The 17,962-nt window shown below is 43.9% G+C and overlaps 1 protein-coding gene across 3 annotated transcripts in view; it reads left to right on the plus strand.

Annotated features, from left to right (window-relative positions):
- Positions 1–9,758, plus strand: part of RMND1 (required for meiotic nuclear division 1 homolog) — a 32,751-nt gene extending 22,993 nt beyond the window's left edge. For all 3 annotated transcript variants that reach the window (XM_080664815.1, XM_080664814.1, XM_080664813.1), the window contains exons 8-12: positions 382–446; positions 1,873–1,949; positions 4,129–4,249; positions 8,180–8,296; positions 8,820–9,758. In XM_080664815.1, the coding sequence (XP_080520941.1) occupies positions 382–446; positions 1,873–1,949; positions 4,129–4,249; positions 8,180–8,296; positions 8,820–8,852 (413 nt within the window). In that variant the 3' untranslated portion in view covers positions 8,853–9,758. The remainder of the gene's footprint in view (positions 1–381; positions 447–1,872; positions 1,950–4,128; positions 4,250–8,179; positions 8,297–8,819) is intronic.
- Positions 9,759–17,962: the final 8,204 nt, after the last annotated feature.

A 17,962-nucleotide genomic window follows, 5' to 3' on the forward strand; every position in this document is an offset into this window, starting at 1 on the left:
TTGTCCCAGGATGTAGCTCATTCTCTCTGGTTTCCAAGCTACAATATTAGAAAATCAGGAATTCTATTAAATGTAGCTTTGGACTGCCAGCAGGGCTTGGAAATCAACTTCATTCCCTCCATCTTTTGCCACTTTAGTGCTGTCCCTTATGATGAACTGTTCTTAAATTTCACTTCCAAACTGTTAGCAGATTTGCATCTTAGAGCAGCTGTTCGCCAACCTTTCAGACCTCACGGACCACCAGTGGTCCGTGGGCCACCGGTAGGCGACCGCTGTCTTAGAGTATTGTTGACGTGGCGGAAAGGTACTGTGCCCTTCTGCATTTTGTATAAATGTGAAGGTGATGATAAAGAAATGATCCATTGTGCAATTTTTCCCCAGTGAAACTGGCTATTTGGGAAGCATCACTGGATCAATTTGTGGAATCTATTCAGTCAATTCCAGAGGTAATTATACCAATTTTATGCTTGCTTTCAAGGATTGATTTCTATTTGGGGAAAAATGCAAATTTTCCACTATACCCATATATTTAGGAGTACAATAAAATAATAATAAACATTAGGAAAGCTATACTTTAAGGAAAAAAAATCCCACTTACATATAAAATGATGAATAAGAAACTTCCTATTTGTTTTCTTTTTAGTTTCCTTTTTTTTCCTTTTCTTATTGATTTCAGAGAGAGAAAGGGAGAGGGAGACAGAGATAGAAACATCAATGAGAATCACTGATCTGCTGCCTCCTGCATGCCCTACTCTAGGGATCAAGCCTGCAACCCGGGCATGTGCCCTGAACAGGAATCAACCATGACCTCCTGGTTCATGGGTTGACACTCAACCACTGAGCCATACCGGCCAGGCTGTTTTTACTTTTTAAGTGTAAAATTCAAATTACTTTCCTCTGATGGTGCAGTATTCTTAGTGTAACTGCATTAAAGAAAAAAAAAAGTGAAGTGTTTCCTCTCTAAGGAAGGAGGTTATGACCACTTTTCTTGATTAAAATTTTGCTGAATTGTGAAAAAAAATAGTGGCATCGCCCTAACCGGTTTGGCTCAGTGGATAGAGCGTCAGCCTGCGGACTGAAGGGTCCCAGGTTCAATTCCAGTCAGGGGCATGTACCTTGGTTGCGGGCACATCCCCAGTGGGGGGTGTGCGGGAGGCAGCTGATCGATGTTTCTCCGATGTTTCTAACTCTCTATCCCTCTCCTTTCCTTTCTGTAAAAACCAATAAAATATTTTAAAAAAATAGTGGCATGAAAAATGCATATAGTTATATCAATACTTGAAAATACATTAAAAATCAAGCTTGCTTTAATTAATCTATTTACTGTGGAAGAATAAATCTAATTATACTTGGGATAAGAGGTCCTGAATTTTTTGTGTGTTAATCCTCACATGAGGATATTTTTCCATTGCTTTTCAGAGAGTGGAAGGGAAGGAGGGGGAAAGAAAAACATTGATGTGAGAGAGACACATTGACTGGTTGCCCCCCGCCCCGCACATGCACCCCAACTCTGCCCCTGGGGCGGGGAGGGTTCACGAAACCCAGGTATGTGCCCTTGATCAGGAATCGAGCCCTTGACCTTTTAGTGCTTGAGCCTATGCTCTAACCACTGAGAAACACGAGCCAGGGCAGAGGTCTTGAATTTTTAATAAAAGATTAGAAACGTATAATGTAGAAAATGCAGGTAAGAAAGGAAATGAAAAGGGGAATATAAAATTTCTACCTAATAAGATTAAGTATTTTTTATTAGATTGCGAAACAGTTATCCAAGAGATGTTGTTTACGTTGGATAATGCTTCAGAATTTGCTTTATGGTTTTCTTATGCAGATATATGTGTACGCATGTATGTTTTCTTTTTCCCTCCCAAATAGGCTTTAAAAACTGGGAGGAAAGTGAAACTATCTCATGAAGAAGTTATGCAGAAAATGGGTGAACTCTTTGCCCTCAGGTAAAATGTTCCCAGTAAATATTTCATATATTTAATGATCTCAAGAAGACATTCCTGTAGTTCTACAGTGAAGAGTCAACATTTGCACCTTTATGGGACTTGGAGCTGTCTTCATTTCGTTCTTTATAAGCATGCAGAATTCTTACCCATGAGAAGCAGTGGGCTGTATTAGGACCAAACTGAAGAAAGTCTACATGTGCAAAAGAGATCATAGTTAATCTACATTAAACCTACATGAGAGAGCATATGTGATGTTCTTTGAAGGTAGAAAGATACCTTCTAGCATTTGGATAATGGGAATTCTCAGTAAAAATATGTCACTGCATCATAATGCTAAATAGATCTAATTGCTCCAGACAAGCTATGTACCACATTTCATTGATGGAGGCGACATAATATGCCCCAGGAGAGGGATGGTGCTATCACTTAAAACTATGATATGGTGCTTTTAAAAATATATATATGTCTATTTTTATTGACTTCAGAGAGGAAGGGAGGAGAGATAGAAACATCAATGTTGAGAGAGAATCGTTGATTGGATGCCTCCTGCACGCCCCACACTGGGGATTGAGCCTGCAACCCCGGCACGTCGCCTGATCAGGAATCGTGAAGTGACCTGGTTCATAGCTTGATGCTCAGCCACTGAGCCGGGCCGGCTGGGCTGTGATACAGTGCTTTTTTATCACGGACTCTGATCTTGCACTTGCTAAAATAGCTCTTTTAGTTTTATTTGGGTGTAAATTCTATCACATTCTTTCTTGGGCATACATAAAAAGGAAAGCATAAGGGGAATAAATGGTTTAAGGCATTGACATTTCAAGTCACAGCTGCCACCGGTGAGAGAACATCGGTGTTAAAGATGCCTCCCATTTTCAGAGATGTTAAATGTTCCAGTTTATTATTACTGTCCTTTTATGGGAAGGAAATCTTGTTCTTCGGCGTTGTTTTCAATAGGCCGCCTTGTTCAGTGTCTTGTCCCCTCTGGTGTATGGGATGAGACTAGAGTTCATTGACCTGAGATTGTTTTCCACGTTCTCTTCTGATACTCGGTCTGGAGAGTGGTGGTCCCTGTTTCGTCATCTATGCATTTCTCATAGCTCAGGGACCCTAACTCAGGCTGCATCCACCAGCACCCACAGCAGATCTAAGCTTTGGGTTCTCTAAGAGGTGGGGTAGAGAGAGCCCCTCCTCTTGTCTTGGGAATGCAAGCAGAATTTGATATAGCCAATTACTGTACAAAACTCGGAAGTTAGGACTAAATATGCTTAGCCTTGTGAATAGTTTCTGTAGAGTCCTGCTGTTCTTACCCAAAGTTTTCTTCTCTTTACAGTAAAAGTGCTCGTGTTATTAAAAGGAATGTAGTAAATCTGTGAATAGAAACATGCACAAATTATATATGGTATGATTGCCTTTGTGTAGACCAACAAAAATAAATACCCAGATTCATCTTGATATGTGTACATACCACACATACATGTGCACACATGCATGTGTGTATGCACAGAAAAAGGTCTGGAAGGACACAGCAACGTTTGCAGGGCCTGAAGGATTTGAGTTGTATGTTGGGTTAACAGGCCTTACCACTTTTTTTCTGAATCCTTCTCTAGGTTTTTTCATTTTTTATAGTGAGCTGTTTATATGTTACTTCTACAACTTAGGTTTCATTTAAAAGTAAGCTTAAACCTCTTATGTAAAAATAGAAATTAGGAGAGAATGTCTCAGAAATTAGGAGAGAATGTCTCTCACACACGTACATTGGAAGGCTACAGGGGAAACTAACATTGTTTACCTATAGGGGGTAGGGGATAGGAGAGAGGGAAAGATGGGAATAAGAAGAGGAGTAAAAGTGGTCAATCTTTACCTTTTTCTTTTTTACTTTTGAGCCATGTTAAGTCCTATCCACACACAAAAAAAATGTTTGGGTATGCTGTAAAACTTTTTAGTAAAAAAAAAAGTAGAAACAAAAAAGTTTCATTTTGTATTCGAATTACTTCATAAATAATACTAATAGTAAAGATTGAATTAGTTTGCAATTTTAAAAATTCTTTTAAATTTTTTGTTTCTCAGAAATATTACAAAGATCAGCAATTATCAATAAAGCACCAAGTATAAAAAATAATAGAGACCATGATTCTTAATTCAAGATAGAAAATAAAGTTATGATTTTCCTTTTTTTAAGACACCGTATAAACTTGAGTTCAGACTTCTTGATCACTCCGGATTTCTACTGGGACAGAGAAAACCTGGAAGAACTTTATGATAAAACTTGTCAGTTCCTAAGCATTACTCGTAGAGTTAAGGTATGTATTTGCACTTTTTACAGGGGACACAGTGTTGCTTATAATTTGCATAACTATGTGAAGACAAACTTTAAATTTAAGACACTGTATTTAATTGCTTTTGGAGAAATATTTGAATTCTGTTCAGATCTCTAGATTTCCCCTTTCCTGTCTATAATTTCCAACTCTTTGTGTAAAAGCATATCCTGATATTTGCTCTGCACACTAGATAAGATTGGTGAGTTTGGAGGCCTAGTGGCCCATAAGGAAGTTCTCAAGTTTCAAACAATTCTATGGGGTCTGGAACTGTAATAGTGACGGTGAGAATAGAGATGCATTCTTAGAAGGATCCTGAGTCTAAGCAAATCAAGTACTTGGTCATGGAAGGCCAGGGAGAGTAAAGAGTAAGGATGACTGGTGTTTGTCTGTGAACGCTGGGTAGAAAAATGGCAACACAGAGAGAGGTGGGGACAGGAGGAGGTGAGAATGCAAATTTAAGGTAAGCTGTGCTGGCTCACACCACAGAACAGGGCTGTTTGGAATGGGGACTGTCTGCTGCACAGACCCAAACTGGTCGTCAGGACTGCTTCCCTCCTCAGCAGACTCTGTACCAGTTTGGCCTCATTCTTTCCTTCTCCATGAGATGGGGACAATGGGCTGTGGGGAGAGGGAATATCCAAACTGACATTTCACTCTCTCTGGCAACTTCAAAGGATCGGGACATGTGTCTGAGCCTGGGTCTGTACCTACCCCGTGCACCCTCTGGCTTCTCAGGAGGTTGGGGAGGGTTTCAGGTGGCTGTTGATACCATGATCAGCATCATATGGTAACTCTCTGAAAGAAGGGGGGCGGGAGGGAAGAGTGCTGGGAAGACAACATAACTCTGAGGCAGAATGAAGTGCCATCGGAGCACAGGGGAAGGAGCAGAAGGTTGGAGGGGTGTCACAAAGGCTGTGCCTTCCAGGTTGAAGGGGAAGCCATCAACTAAAGTGTGATTGGACTAAATGATCCGGAATTGCTTGATGTTATGAAGGCAATGGTAGAGGTTTAAAGTCTTGAGCTGGGGACTGACATGATCTAACCTGTTTGGAATGAGAAGTTGAAACCACTGTAAAAGGAAACCCCCTGGGGGTTACCAGTATTAAGACTGGTAAGCAGGACAGATTGGAGCCTCTGAGAGCCCCAGATAACTGTAGGGGTGGGGATTAAAGATTAAAGGTTTCTGTCCTGGGTGACTGAGAAGATAGTGACCTGATTTGAGATAGGAAACCCGAGAGGGTAGACTTAACAGTAGGTCAGTGTTAGTTTGAGAAATGCTAAATTTTAAGGTGCTGGCAGGAAACCCAAAAGATGTTTTACAGGCAATTAGAAATTCAGGCAGAGAAATCAGGATTAAGCATTTATATTTGAGACTTATCAGAAAATAGTTCAGCCCTGGCCCGTTTGGCTCAGTGGATAGAGTGTTGGCCTGCGGACTGAAAGGTCCCAGGTTCGATTCCGGTCAAGGGCACAGGCCCAGGTTGTGAGCTCCATCCCCAGTAGGAGGTGTGCAGGAGGCAGCCAATCAGTGATTCTCTCATCATTGATGTTTCTATCTCCCTCTCCTTTCCTCTCTGAAATCAATAAAAATGTATTTTTTTAAAAGTAAATAGTTCTAACCAGTGGCACCCAAATAAATTCAATAAAAAAGAAATTTAAGAAAAAATAAAATAGTAACTCATATTAGTCTTTCCCAAAATGTGTGAGATATACACTTGTACAACAGATTAACTTAGGTGACACATGGACCCTGAGATAACACTGAAGCACATAACATTTCTGTTTACTGTCGAGGAGAAAGGCTTTGTTTGGTTTTAGTGGGTCTTGAATGGTCCTCTATTGGATGCTCAAATCCCGTCTTCACAGGCATCAGACTCAGTTTTGTGTAGACAACAAGTACTATTTCACATAGCACTGGTTTTCCATTGATGGCGCTGGTAGTTTTTTTAAATAAACATTTCTACATATAGTCTTCTGGAATTTAATAGTACACTTGACACACGTATCACAGAAGTAGTGATGGTAGGACAGAAATGACTGACATTTGGTAAGTGTCTACACAAACCAGAATAGGTCAGATCACATAAGAGTAGAGAACTGAAGGACAAGACACTATCAGGCCTTTGGGAAATGTCACTCAAAGGCAAGATGAGGTAGAGGAGACTCAGAAAAAGAATGGCGGTTGAGCGGTAGACCTTAGTTCTTAGGGAAGGGAAAGTGAAAGGAAGCATCCATTTCAAAGTGGTATCAAACGCTTGAGCCAACCGAGGTTTAGAATCTAACCAAAAGTTGTTAGATTTCGTATTAGGGGCTTGGAAGTTTCAGGGGAGTGGTGGTAATATATACAATTTCTAAAGCTTAAGGAATAAGTTGGAGGATAAGGAGGAAGAGGAAGAAAATGTAGGTTCCTTAGTCAAAGTTGAAAGACAGTCCCCATTCCAACTCCAGAGAGTTGGGTCAGTATTTTTTTTTTAAATATACTTTATTGATTTTTACAGAGAGGAAGGGAAAGGGATAGAGAGTTAGAAACATCGATGAGAGAGAAGCATCGATCAGCTGCCTCCTGCACACCTCCCACCGAGGATGTGCCCACAACCAAGGTACATGCCCTTGACCAGAATCGAACCTTCAGTCCGCAGGCTGATGCTCTATCCACTGAGCCAAACTGGTTAGAGCGGGTCAGTATTTTGAAGAGAGAAGTAAGCTTGGATGAGCTGCATGTTATAAATCAAGACCAAGCAGCCAACAAAACTAGGAAGAGGAAGAAAGGGAGGGAAGAAGAAAAAAGGAAAACCATCGCTCTGTACATTTATACATAAGAGATACTACCAGGAGACTGTAATGTCTGGAAACATGTTACCAGTGTGGTTCCATGTGCCCGGTCTTATTAGTAAGGCTGTTGATGTTAGTGCACCATATTACGGTTTTACTAGAGGCCTGATGCACAAAATTCATGCAAGGGCCTTGGCCCCAGCCACTGCCCGCCACCACGGCCGGGGCCTCTGCCGCCTCTGCCTCAGTCCCCGCCCACTGCGTCTTTGTCCGGAAGGAAGGACATTTAGTCTAATTAGCATATTACACTTTTATTATTATACAGCGCATAACACATTTCAGTCAAACCCCAAACATGCATCTGTAACTTGTCTCAAGTTTCCACTGACCAAACCTGCATTCTCAGCACACCCCATAAGTAATCAAGGGGAATCAAACTATTTCTTAAAATGTTTCCAGACTTAACAATTTCCAAAAGAGAGCTACACAGAGATTTAGGAGGTGTAACTTGCCAGTGGTCACATTCAAGTCTCAAATTCAAAGATTCTGTGTTCTATGAACTTCCTCAACCAACCTGAGGAAGGCATCAGCCGGCAGAAGCTCTGCAGTTCAGCGCTAAAAGCACTGCCATCTAGTGGTGAGTGTGCAGCAGGTCGTGGAAGTGTTTTGTGGGATTTGACACAGTGACTTGTAGTATAAGGTAGTTAATCATTGTTTCTGTTATCTTAAGGACATGCTGAATGAACCATGTTTCAAGTTTGCCTTTCATAACTGCTAAAATCCATGGGCAGCCACCAAAAAACTAGGACTCAGAAAATAATATATATTTAGATCTTCCATCCAAACCTGACCAATAAGAGCTTCAGTATGCAAAGTACTTCTTGCAGTTCAATCTGTGCATACAAAATGTCTCTAGATGGATGCACGAGACAGGGAATATTGGCAGGCTGCCTTCGGGGAGAGAACTGAGGAGCGAGAATTGAAAGGATGCTTTTTCACTGGATACCTATTTCGAACCTTTACAATTCTGAAGCATGTGACTGTGTTACTTATTTGCCGAATTAAATGTGTTGAAGTACAGGATACTTTTTATTCTTTACTATTTCCATATTTTTTATTTTTACTATTTTTCTAATGCAGGTCATGAATGAAAAACTTCAGCACTGCATGGAGCTGACAGATCTAATGCGGAATCACCTGACAGAGAAGAGGGCGCTCCGCCTGGAGTGGATGATCGTCATCCTCATCACCATAGAGGTAAGGCACCTTTTCATGAAAATGAAAAGTTGGCAATGAAAATGCTAGGGAGCCCTGACCGGTTTGGCTCAGTGGATAGGGCGCCGGCCTGCGGACTGAGGGGTCCCAGGTTCGATTCCGGTCAGGGGCATGTACCCTGGTTGTGGGCACATCTCCAGTAGGAGGTGTGCAGGAGGCAGCTGATCGATGTTTCTCTCTCATTGAAAAGAGAAGAAAATGCTAGGGAGAAAGAACATGACTTTGTTGCAGTCACTAAGTATTTGGAAGTGAGGTTAAGTTTCAAGTGACTGTGGTAATATTTTGTAAATGCATTCTGATTTTTTAAAAAGTTCTACGTTTTAAAATATACAATGTAAAGCCCACAGCAAGTGCCTGAGCCGCAGAGCTGCAGCTGCCACATGGGGAAGACACGTATTTACTCTTTCTTCAGAATTCCTCATTAATCGCAAACTTGGAAGAGTCATTTTAGCTTGTACCAGTGATTAGCCATGAAATTAATAACTCTCCTTTTTTTCACCCTAAGGTAATGTTTGAGTTGGGACGCGTATTTTTATAATCAAGTGATGACCAAAGGAAAAGTGTTATTGCAAGACATATTCAGCTCTACAATCAAAAATAAATGTTCACGGTTCGGGGGGGAGGGAGTCTCTTATTCAGTAGGTATTTAATTTTTTTTAATCAAGAAGTTATAATCTTCCATTCTACATGTATTGCTGCTTGAATAAAAATTATGAAGAATCTAATGTTTGGGACTGTTAACACTGATAATTTGAAAGAAAAACGTTGATTTTAATTTAAAGAACTTTGGGTATGCTTAGCACCTAGGAAATCTAAGCAAAGATACTCATTAAAGCCTAAGGCTTAGATTTTGGACACTGCTACTAACCTACCCCAGGGAATCCCAATCATGGCCTTGGCTAGGAAACCATGCAGGAACTCAGGAATGTTATCTCTGTATATATAAAGCCAGTGTCCGTGACGACCAAATGACCCGTCACCATGAGGTGGACTGAACACCTCTCAGGCCCTTCCCCTCTGGCCCGCAGTCTCCCATCGCAGCATGGCGGGACTGGCGAGCGGGTGGAATGGCAGCCTCTTGGTCCCTCCCCCCCGCCACAGGCTCCGGGGAACCTGAGCCACGCTGCAGTCGGGGAACCACAGCAGACCAGGGGGTGCAGCAGGGACCGGTGAGCGGGCGGATGGCCTGGGGACCCTAACCGCGCACAATTTTGTGCATGCTGGGCCTCTAGTATAAAGTAAGACAGGCAGTACAGCCAGTGTGGCTCTGTGGTTGAGCATCAACCTATGAAGCAGGAAGTCACGGTTCAATTCCTGGTCAAAGCACATGCCCAGGTGGTGACTCGATCCCCAGTGTGGGGCATGCAAGAGGCAGCCAATCAATGTGTTTCTCTCTCATCAACGTTTCTGTATCCCTCTCCCCTAAAAATCAATAAATTTTTTTAAAAACAAAGCACTTATCTTCATTTGCCTTTTTATGCATAACTGTCCCACCAGAGTAAATTTAAATGTTCTTTTTCATACATTCTATACATATTGATGAAGAGGATTCTTCTATTTAAAATCGGGACAGTGTCATTTTGCAACTTGTTTAACTACTACATAGTATTCTACCAGAAGAACAGACATCTCTACACCTACCGATGACTCCATTTGCTGTGCCAGTGCGAAGGTGACCATCCTGGTGTCTTTTGCAGCACACGGCAAGAGTTCTCAAGTAGCAGTCTTCTGGGGTATTTATACCCCAAGGGCATCAAAGACGTTCCAAGGAGCACATGGGTTTGGATAGTGCAGTAACTGCTTTCTAGATCAAGGTCCACATAAGCACCTCCATAAGACTGCTGTGCCCATGCACACACATGCAATCAGTCTTCCCATCAAAACTGTACAGAAGGCATCTCTCACCCAGCCTGAATCTGAGTTTGGTGTCCACTATATTTAAGAACCTTTAGTTATATTTAACCTATACGTTAAAACCTTTGGGAAGCCAAACAGGACAATTTGAAATACTGGTCAATGAAGCCTCCTTTAACTGAGACCATGATATCTCCACCTAGTAAGTGGGGAGTTTCCACCCTAGCCGGGTTCGACTCAGCGGATAGGGCATCGGCCTATGGACTGAAGGGTCCCAGCTTCGATTCTGCTCAAGGGCACATGCCTGGGTTGTGGGCTTGATCCCCAATGGGGGGGGGGGGGGGCATGCAGGAGGCAGCTGATTGGTGATTCTCATCATCTCTCCCTCAAATCAATAAAAATATATTTAAAAAATTTTTTTCATAAAAGGCAAGTTTCCAATAAAATCTTAACCCAATATCAACAAACAATTTGCTGTATGGTTCAAGTGCATTCATTATAATACAATTTTAATATAAAAAAAACATGAACATGTGGTGCCTATGGTCATAGCAAATTAAAATTTAACATTTCAACTTATACACAAATACATTGCAAAGAAACAATTAAGGCCTTCAAGCATAAAAGTTTATTGGGGTAATGTTTTGTGATGGAAATTTAATAAATATAGGTTTCCAGGGAGAAAAAGGATCAATGTTAAATTTGAATCATTTACTTATGTTTAATTGGATCATGGTGGACATCAACTCATGGTAATACATTCCACTGCATACATTAGATATAATAGTTTTTTATTATTGATTTTTAGAGAAAGAAACATCAATCGGTTGCCTCTCACACACCCCCAACTGGGGATTGGAAACTGCAACCTACGTTATGTGCCCAGAAATTGAACCCACCACCTTTTGGTGTATAGGATGACCCTCCAATCAACTGAGCCACACTGGGCCAGGATATAATAGTTTTATATTTAAATATCAATGTTTATGATACATCAGAAATTACATCTTTTCCACTACTTAAATTTACACTCTCCAGTGGCTCTGAAAGCACTCCTCAAAGTTTATCCAATTTCTAGCACTCATGAGAGTACAGTGGTTAAGACCAACCTTGATTTGAATTCTCGCTCCCACTACCCCTTAAATAGCTGCATCACCTTGGGCAAATCACTGAACCTCTCTGGGCCTGTTTCCTTATCTATATAATGGGTTTAATTACAGTACTACCTCAGCTCAAAATCCACATAGGATGAGATTAAATGGAGGTGGAAAAGCCCCCCCATTTGAATCCATAGTTCAGAAACATTACTGAGACTTAAAGAATCCTGCACAGGAATGGCAAGTGGTTCATCCTATCTAATAAAGAATAATATGCAAATTGACCGTACCTCCACTACGCCCACCAGCCAATCAGGAACGAATATGCAAATAAACCCAACCAAGATGGCTGCAGCCACAGAAAGCAGGAAGGAGGCTTGGGTTTCCTTGGCAATGGAGGAAGCCAAGCTTTTCGCCTGCCCTTGCCGGCTTAGGCCTCCATTCAAGGCTACAAAGTTTCAATTATAGATGATACATAAACCCAAACAGAAATGGGGGCAGCCACAGAGCTGGAAAGAGCAGGAGGCTAGGGTTGCCCGTGGCGATGGAGGAAGCCAAGCTTCTGCAGCCCTGGCCTGCTTTGGCCTCTGCTTAAGGCTACGTTTCAATTATAGAAGATACATAAATCCCAACAGAAATGGCTGCCTCCACGGAGTGAGCAGAAGGCTTGGTCCACTCCGGGCTACCAAGTTTCAATTGTAGAAGATAAATAAATCCCAGATCCCAGGACCTCTGCTTGGGTCGCCGGGGGCCGTGGCCAGTCGCCACAGGCCGCTCGCCCAGGCCACCCCACACCCCAAGGGAACCCCCATCCTGATCCGGGACACCCTTCAGGGCAAACCAGCCGGCCCCCACCCGTGCACCAGGCCTCTATCCTATCTAATAAAAGAGTAATATGCAGATTGACCATCACTCCAACACACAAGATGGCTGCCCCCATGTGGTCAAAGATCCTGCCCCCAGGTGGACACAAGATGGCCACCACAAGATGGCCAGCAGGGGAGGGCAGTTGTGGGCGATCAGGCCAGCAGGGGAGGACAGTTGGGAGGGACCAGGCCTGCAAGGGAGGACAGTTGGGGGCGATCAAGCCTGCTGGGGAGGGCAGTTAGGGGTGACCCAGCCGGCAGAGGAGGGAAGTTGGGGGTGACTGGGTCTGCAGGGAAGGGCAGTTGGGGGGGGACCCAGGCCTGCAGGGGAGGGCAGTTAGGGGCAATCAGGCTGGCAGGGGAGTGGTTAGGGGATGATCAGGCTGGCAGGTAGAAGTGGTTAGGGGCAATCAGGAAGGCAGGCAGGTGAGCATTTGGGAGCCAGCAGTCCTGGATTGTGAGAGGGATGTCCGACTGCCTGTTTAGGCCCGATCCCAGGCAGTCGGACATCCCTCGAGGGGTCCCAGGTTGGAGAGGGTGCAGGCTGGTCTGAGGGACACCCACCCCATGCACGAATTTCGTGCACCGGGCCTCTAGTCTATATAATAAAAGCCTAATTGTCCAACCGGGAGTTTAACCGCTTGCTATGACGTGCTGACCACCAGGGGGCGGCTCGAAACATGGTAGGCATCGGCATCACAGCGCTGGCAGTGGAGGGGCTGCCAGCCCTGATGGGCCCCGAGGAGAGCACGACAGTGGCGGGACGGTGGACCAGGCGAGCAGGCAGCACCAGGCCAAGGCGGGTGTGAGTGGGGCCCCATCGCCCAGTCGATCACCCGCAGACTGCGACCGGCAGCGGGGAGCAGGGCTGCTGCCCAGCTCCCAGGCACTGACGGAGCTGGGTGGAGAGCCCAGCCCCGATCAATCGCCCCGCACGGGATGGTGGAGCAGGTGAGGGGGTGGCACCAGGCCAAGGCGGAGTGCCAGGTGGGGCTGTGAGGCTGGGGGCATGAACTGGGGCTGCAAGGCTGGGGCCCGATTCCCGCATACCACCCCGAGGTTCCCCACCCGAGCACAAATTCAGGCACCGGGCCTCTAGTTTATACTAATAAAAGGGTAATATGCTAATTAGACTGGGAGACCTTCCGGACATCCTTCCGGACAAAGCCATGGTGGTGGGGCTATGGGCGGTTAGGGGCGATTATGGGCAGTTGGGGGCAATGAGGCCAGCAGAGGGGGCAGTTGGGGGCAAGCAGGCCGGCAGGGGGGGCCAGTTGGGGGCAATCAGGCCAGCAGGGAGTGGGGGGCAGTTGGGAGCAAGCAGGCTGGTGGGGGAAGCAGTTGAGGGCGAGAAGGCCAGCGGGGGGGTGGGGGGGCAGTTAGGGGTGATCAGACCGGAAGCGGGGGGAGAGGGAGAGGGAGAGGGAGGCGATTATGGGCAGTTGGGGGCAAGAAGGCCAGTGGGGGAGAGGCAGTTGGGGGCGAGCAGGCAGGCGAGCGGTTAGGAGCCAGAGGTCCCAGATTCCAAGGGGTCCTGGATTGGAGAGGGTGCAGACTGGGCTGAGGGGGTCCTCCCCCACCCTGACCGTGCACGAATTTCATGCACTGGGCCTCTAGAGTGTGTGTGTGTGTGTGTGTGTGTGTGTGTGTGTGTGTGTAAAAGGCTAATATGCTAAGTGTCCCTCCCACCATACAACTGGTTGCTATGATGTGCACTGACCACCAGGGGGCAAATGCTCAACGCAGGAGTTGCCCCCTGGTGGTCAGTGTGCTCCCACAGTGGGAGTGCCGCTGAGCCAGAGCCGAGCTCATGGCTGGCAAGCACAGTGGCGGTCGGGGGGGGGGGCCTCTCCCGCCTCCGCTGCAGGTGGGCAGTAAGGAGCAAGGGGTCCCGGACTGCAAGAGCCCCGGACTGCGAGAGGGATGTCTGACTACCAGCTTAGGCCCGATCCCCCCCCGAGAGGTCCCGGACTGCGAGAGGCGCAGGCCGGGCTGAGAGACCCCCTCTCCCCTGCCACCAGTGCACGAATCTTGTGCATCAGGCCTCTAGTTTAAATATAAAGCAGTTTAAATATAAATATTTCCACTGTTTAAAAGGCTTTTTAAACTACACATTTTACACATACCAAGTAGCGGCCAGCAGGCATTCTGGGGTGCCTAGATTACTGCAGCAGTCAAAGGCAGAAATGTTTCTCCATACAAAATCAATAGTTTTTAGAATTATTATGTTTTGACAAAATAATCACATCCTCCTATTTTTAATTACTGACCTGTCTTTCTACCACTTAGAGCAGTTTTTCCAAAGTCCAGTGCTCAGACCACTGCTTCAGCAAACAGCTGGGCGTCCAGGATTACCGATTCCTGTGTTCCACAATCTGAGCCTGAGGCCGCAGTCACCAGCCTGTTGTTGACAACTCTCGAAGAGATTCTTAGGCTTACTAAACTCTGAGAACCACTAACCTAGAGCCTACTAACTCGTTTATACTGCTTACACAGATATTAAGTAATTCGTTAGCACCCTCTTGCTCCACTTAATGTACTAAGTACTAAATCTCAGGGACTCAATTCTCCTTTCCACAACCAACCTTCTCAAACTCCCATCTCCCTGCCTTTACAAACTGTGTGTCTCTGTGCTGGGAGGTGATGAGAAGGAGAAGAGGAATATTTTGAGTACCTCCAGTCCAAATCTATTTAGTTGCAATTCTGAGAGTTCTGAATTGGCTGTTTTTAAAGAGGATTTAAAGTCTCTCTTCCAAATTCCCTTTCCTCAAGGGAGATTTCCTCACAGAGGGTTAACAAAACGAAATTTTTAAATGCTGCATTCTCAATCCTTCTGCACAATGAAACAAAACATAGATTTTCTGGTACAACCAGTGCTTTAGAGCAGAATGGGAACTGTCACGAGTCCTGGTGGTTAAGAGAAACCGGAAAGGTATTTAAGAAAAAAGCAGCCGAAACCAGTTTGGCTCAGTGGATAGAGCGTCGGCCTGCGGACTGAGGGGTCCCGGGTTCGATTCCGGTCAAGGGCATGTACACTGGTTGCAGGCACATCCCCAGTGGGAGGTGTGCAGGAGACAGCTGATCGATGTGTCTCTCTCATTGATGTTTCTAACTCTCTATCCCTCTCCCTTCCTCTCTGTAAAATATCAATAAAATGTATTTATAAAAAAAAAGAAAAAGAAAAAAGCAGCCATGCCCTGGCTGGTTTGGCTCAGTGGATAGAGCGTCAGCCTGCGGACTCAGGGGTTCCGGGTTCGATTCCGGTCAAGGGCGTGTACCTTGGTTGCGGGCACATCCCCCGTGGGGGGTGTGCAGGAGGCAGCTGATTGATGTTTCTCTCACATCAATGTTTCTGGCTCTCTATCCCTTTCCCTTCCTCTCTGTAAAAAACCAATAAAATATATTAAAAAAAAAAAAAAAGCAGCCATTATCCAATCCGTTATAGTAAAAGTGTAAGATAATTTACTGCATCCCCACCTATTACTCAGAAAAGCATAATGGATTAAAAAAAATCAAGGAAGGCCTTAGAAATTGATCCTAGCTTCACTCACACCACCAGTGTCAGGGTCTCCTCCAGCTCCTTGTACCATTAAGTCAAAACCAGTCTTAGAACAAACCCTAGCTCCAGTATCCATGAAAATTTCACAGCAGAAAGTAGTATAGTTGTCTTTACACTCAAACCCTGATTATCTTTAAGTTATAACATCTTTTAGGTTCTGGAAATGTGCTAATTGCTATAGTTACAACAGTAGTACAATCTTGTGGTCAGCATATAGACAGCATCAGAAGCTAACAATAAGTAGTTTCAATTCTTTCAATAAGTACAGGTGATCCTTGAACAACATAACTTTAAACCGCGCAGCCCATCTATAAGCTGATTTTTTTTCAATAAATATAGTTGGCCCTTTGTATCCACAGACTTCACATCAACTAAAGAAGCCAGCCATCTCCACATTCAACCAACCATGGATCGAAAACAGTATTTCACACTCCCAAGAGCAGTTTCCCAACCAGGGATTCTCAACCATGGATCAAAACACTGTTTTCGATAGGTTGAATCCAGACTCGAAGGGCCGAATGTAGAGTTAAAAGTTGAAAGTATAACTACTATCATGTAAAAGCTTGCAAACTGGAAGACTAGAGAACAACAGTTATACACTATAACTTCTTTAGAAAAGATTTCTTAAAAATCAGCCAATTTTCTCATCTTTATTAGCATAGATTATTCATGACAAAAGTCAGGGAAAAACTGTTGTTTTTCCCCTACAATGAATGAGCCCGCTTTCTCTCTTCTAAGATTGAGAAGAGAATGAGACTAGGTGCCCTCAGAGAAAAAAAATGAATTAAACACGGTAATTTTAGCAAGGCTTTCGGTTCAACCCTAATTCATCCATAACAGGAAAAAATATAGAACTGTGTTGGTTATTTAAAAAGCCGAATTCTTTGATACTTAATACTGCTCCAGTGGCCATAGGCTGAACTTAGTGACTTGCTTTTAACTAACAGCATGTGGCAGTGATGGTGCGGCTTCCTCCTTGGCTCTTTCTTGTTTCACGCTTTCTGGGGGAGGCCAAGCACCACCAGTGTGAGGACACTCAAGGAATCCAATGGGAAAATACTGAGACTTGCCAACTGCGAGCATTGACCCGCTGGAGTGTGGGCCGCCTTAGAAGCAGATCCTCTGGCCCCGTCAACATATTGACAGTAAGTAACCTCGTGAAAGACCCTGACCCAGAACCACCTACCTAATTAAGCTGCTCCCAGATTCCTGATCCATAGAAACTGTATGAGATAAACAAGTGATCTTCAAACTCTGAACCCTGATCCATTTGTGATTGATGAAATCAATTTAAGGCACCACAATCAGCTTTAAAAAAAATAAATGAACTAGTTAGAAACGATAGCTGAGTTTTTAACTGATAACAAGTACTAGTTCCTTAAAGTTTTTTCAATTCTATGTATTTGTGTACATTTAACAAAGCATATGTCTTAGAATCACAACTGAAAAAGTTTGAAACCCACAAGCCTACACCTAAGACAAAATGTTCCCTAAAGTATAGGAACTATTGAGGGAATATGGTCTCAACAACAACCAACTATAAAATGAGCATTTTCTATAGACTTTATAGCCAAACCAATAAAATAAGAGACTCTCAAAATACATATCTTCTGACGTATATGTTAAGCTTGATATAAAACACAAAAGGCATGGCAGACTTGTAAGTGTAGCATGTAAAAGCATGTCACTGTCCAAACCTAAGAGGTTGCCCATAAAATTATGTAGTGAAAAGGCTGCTCTGGGAGACACCCACAATGATTAGTATATTACTTTAATAAACAATGTTAAAGGAAATTCCATCTTCAACCTGAGCATACACACAAATTTCTGCGAAAAACAAGTACAGTATTACTAAATTGCTTTCTGCCCACAGTCCAAGACTCACGGGACCTATCTTCAGGGCACAGCAAGCGCATATTTTTCTCATGTACCTCAGCAAACATATCAAAACTTTCAGCACTACAAGAGTTTGCAGAGTATTTATGTATAGCAACTTTTGATGAATCCACTCAGATTATTTATTTGCTTGCACTGTGATTTTCTTGGGAAATGTGTGAAACTATTTTTGAACTCCTAATCTGCCAAATGTATTTCCCAAATGCAAAATCAGCACATAAACACTAAACAGATAGTTTAACTTATTTTTCTTATTACTTAATTCAGGTTATTTGTGGCTCTCCCACAACCAGACTAACAGCTTTCCCTGGACACTAGTCCTTGCAAAGACAGTTTTCTCCCCAACCTTTGCGTATGCATCCATTTAAATATTTCT

This window comes from Plecotus auritus (genome assembly GCF_963455305.1).
Source record: "Plecotus auritus genome assembly, chromosome: 4".
Lineage (NCBI taxonomy): Eukaryota > Metazoa > Chordata > Mammalia > Chiroptera > Vespertilionidae > Plecotus > Plecotus auritus.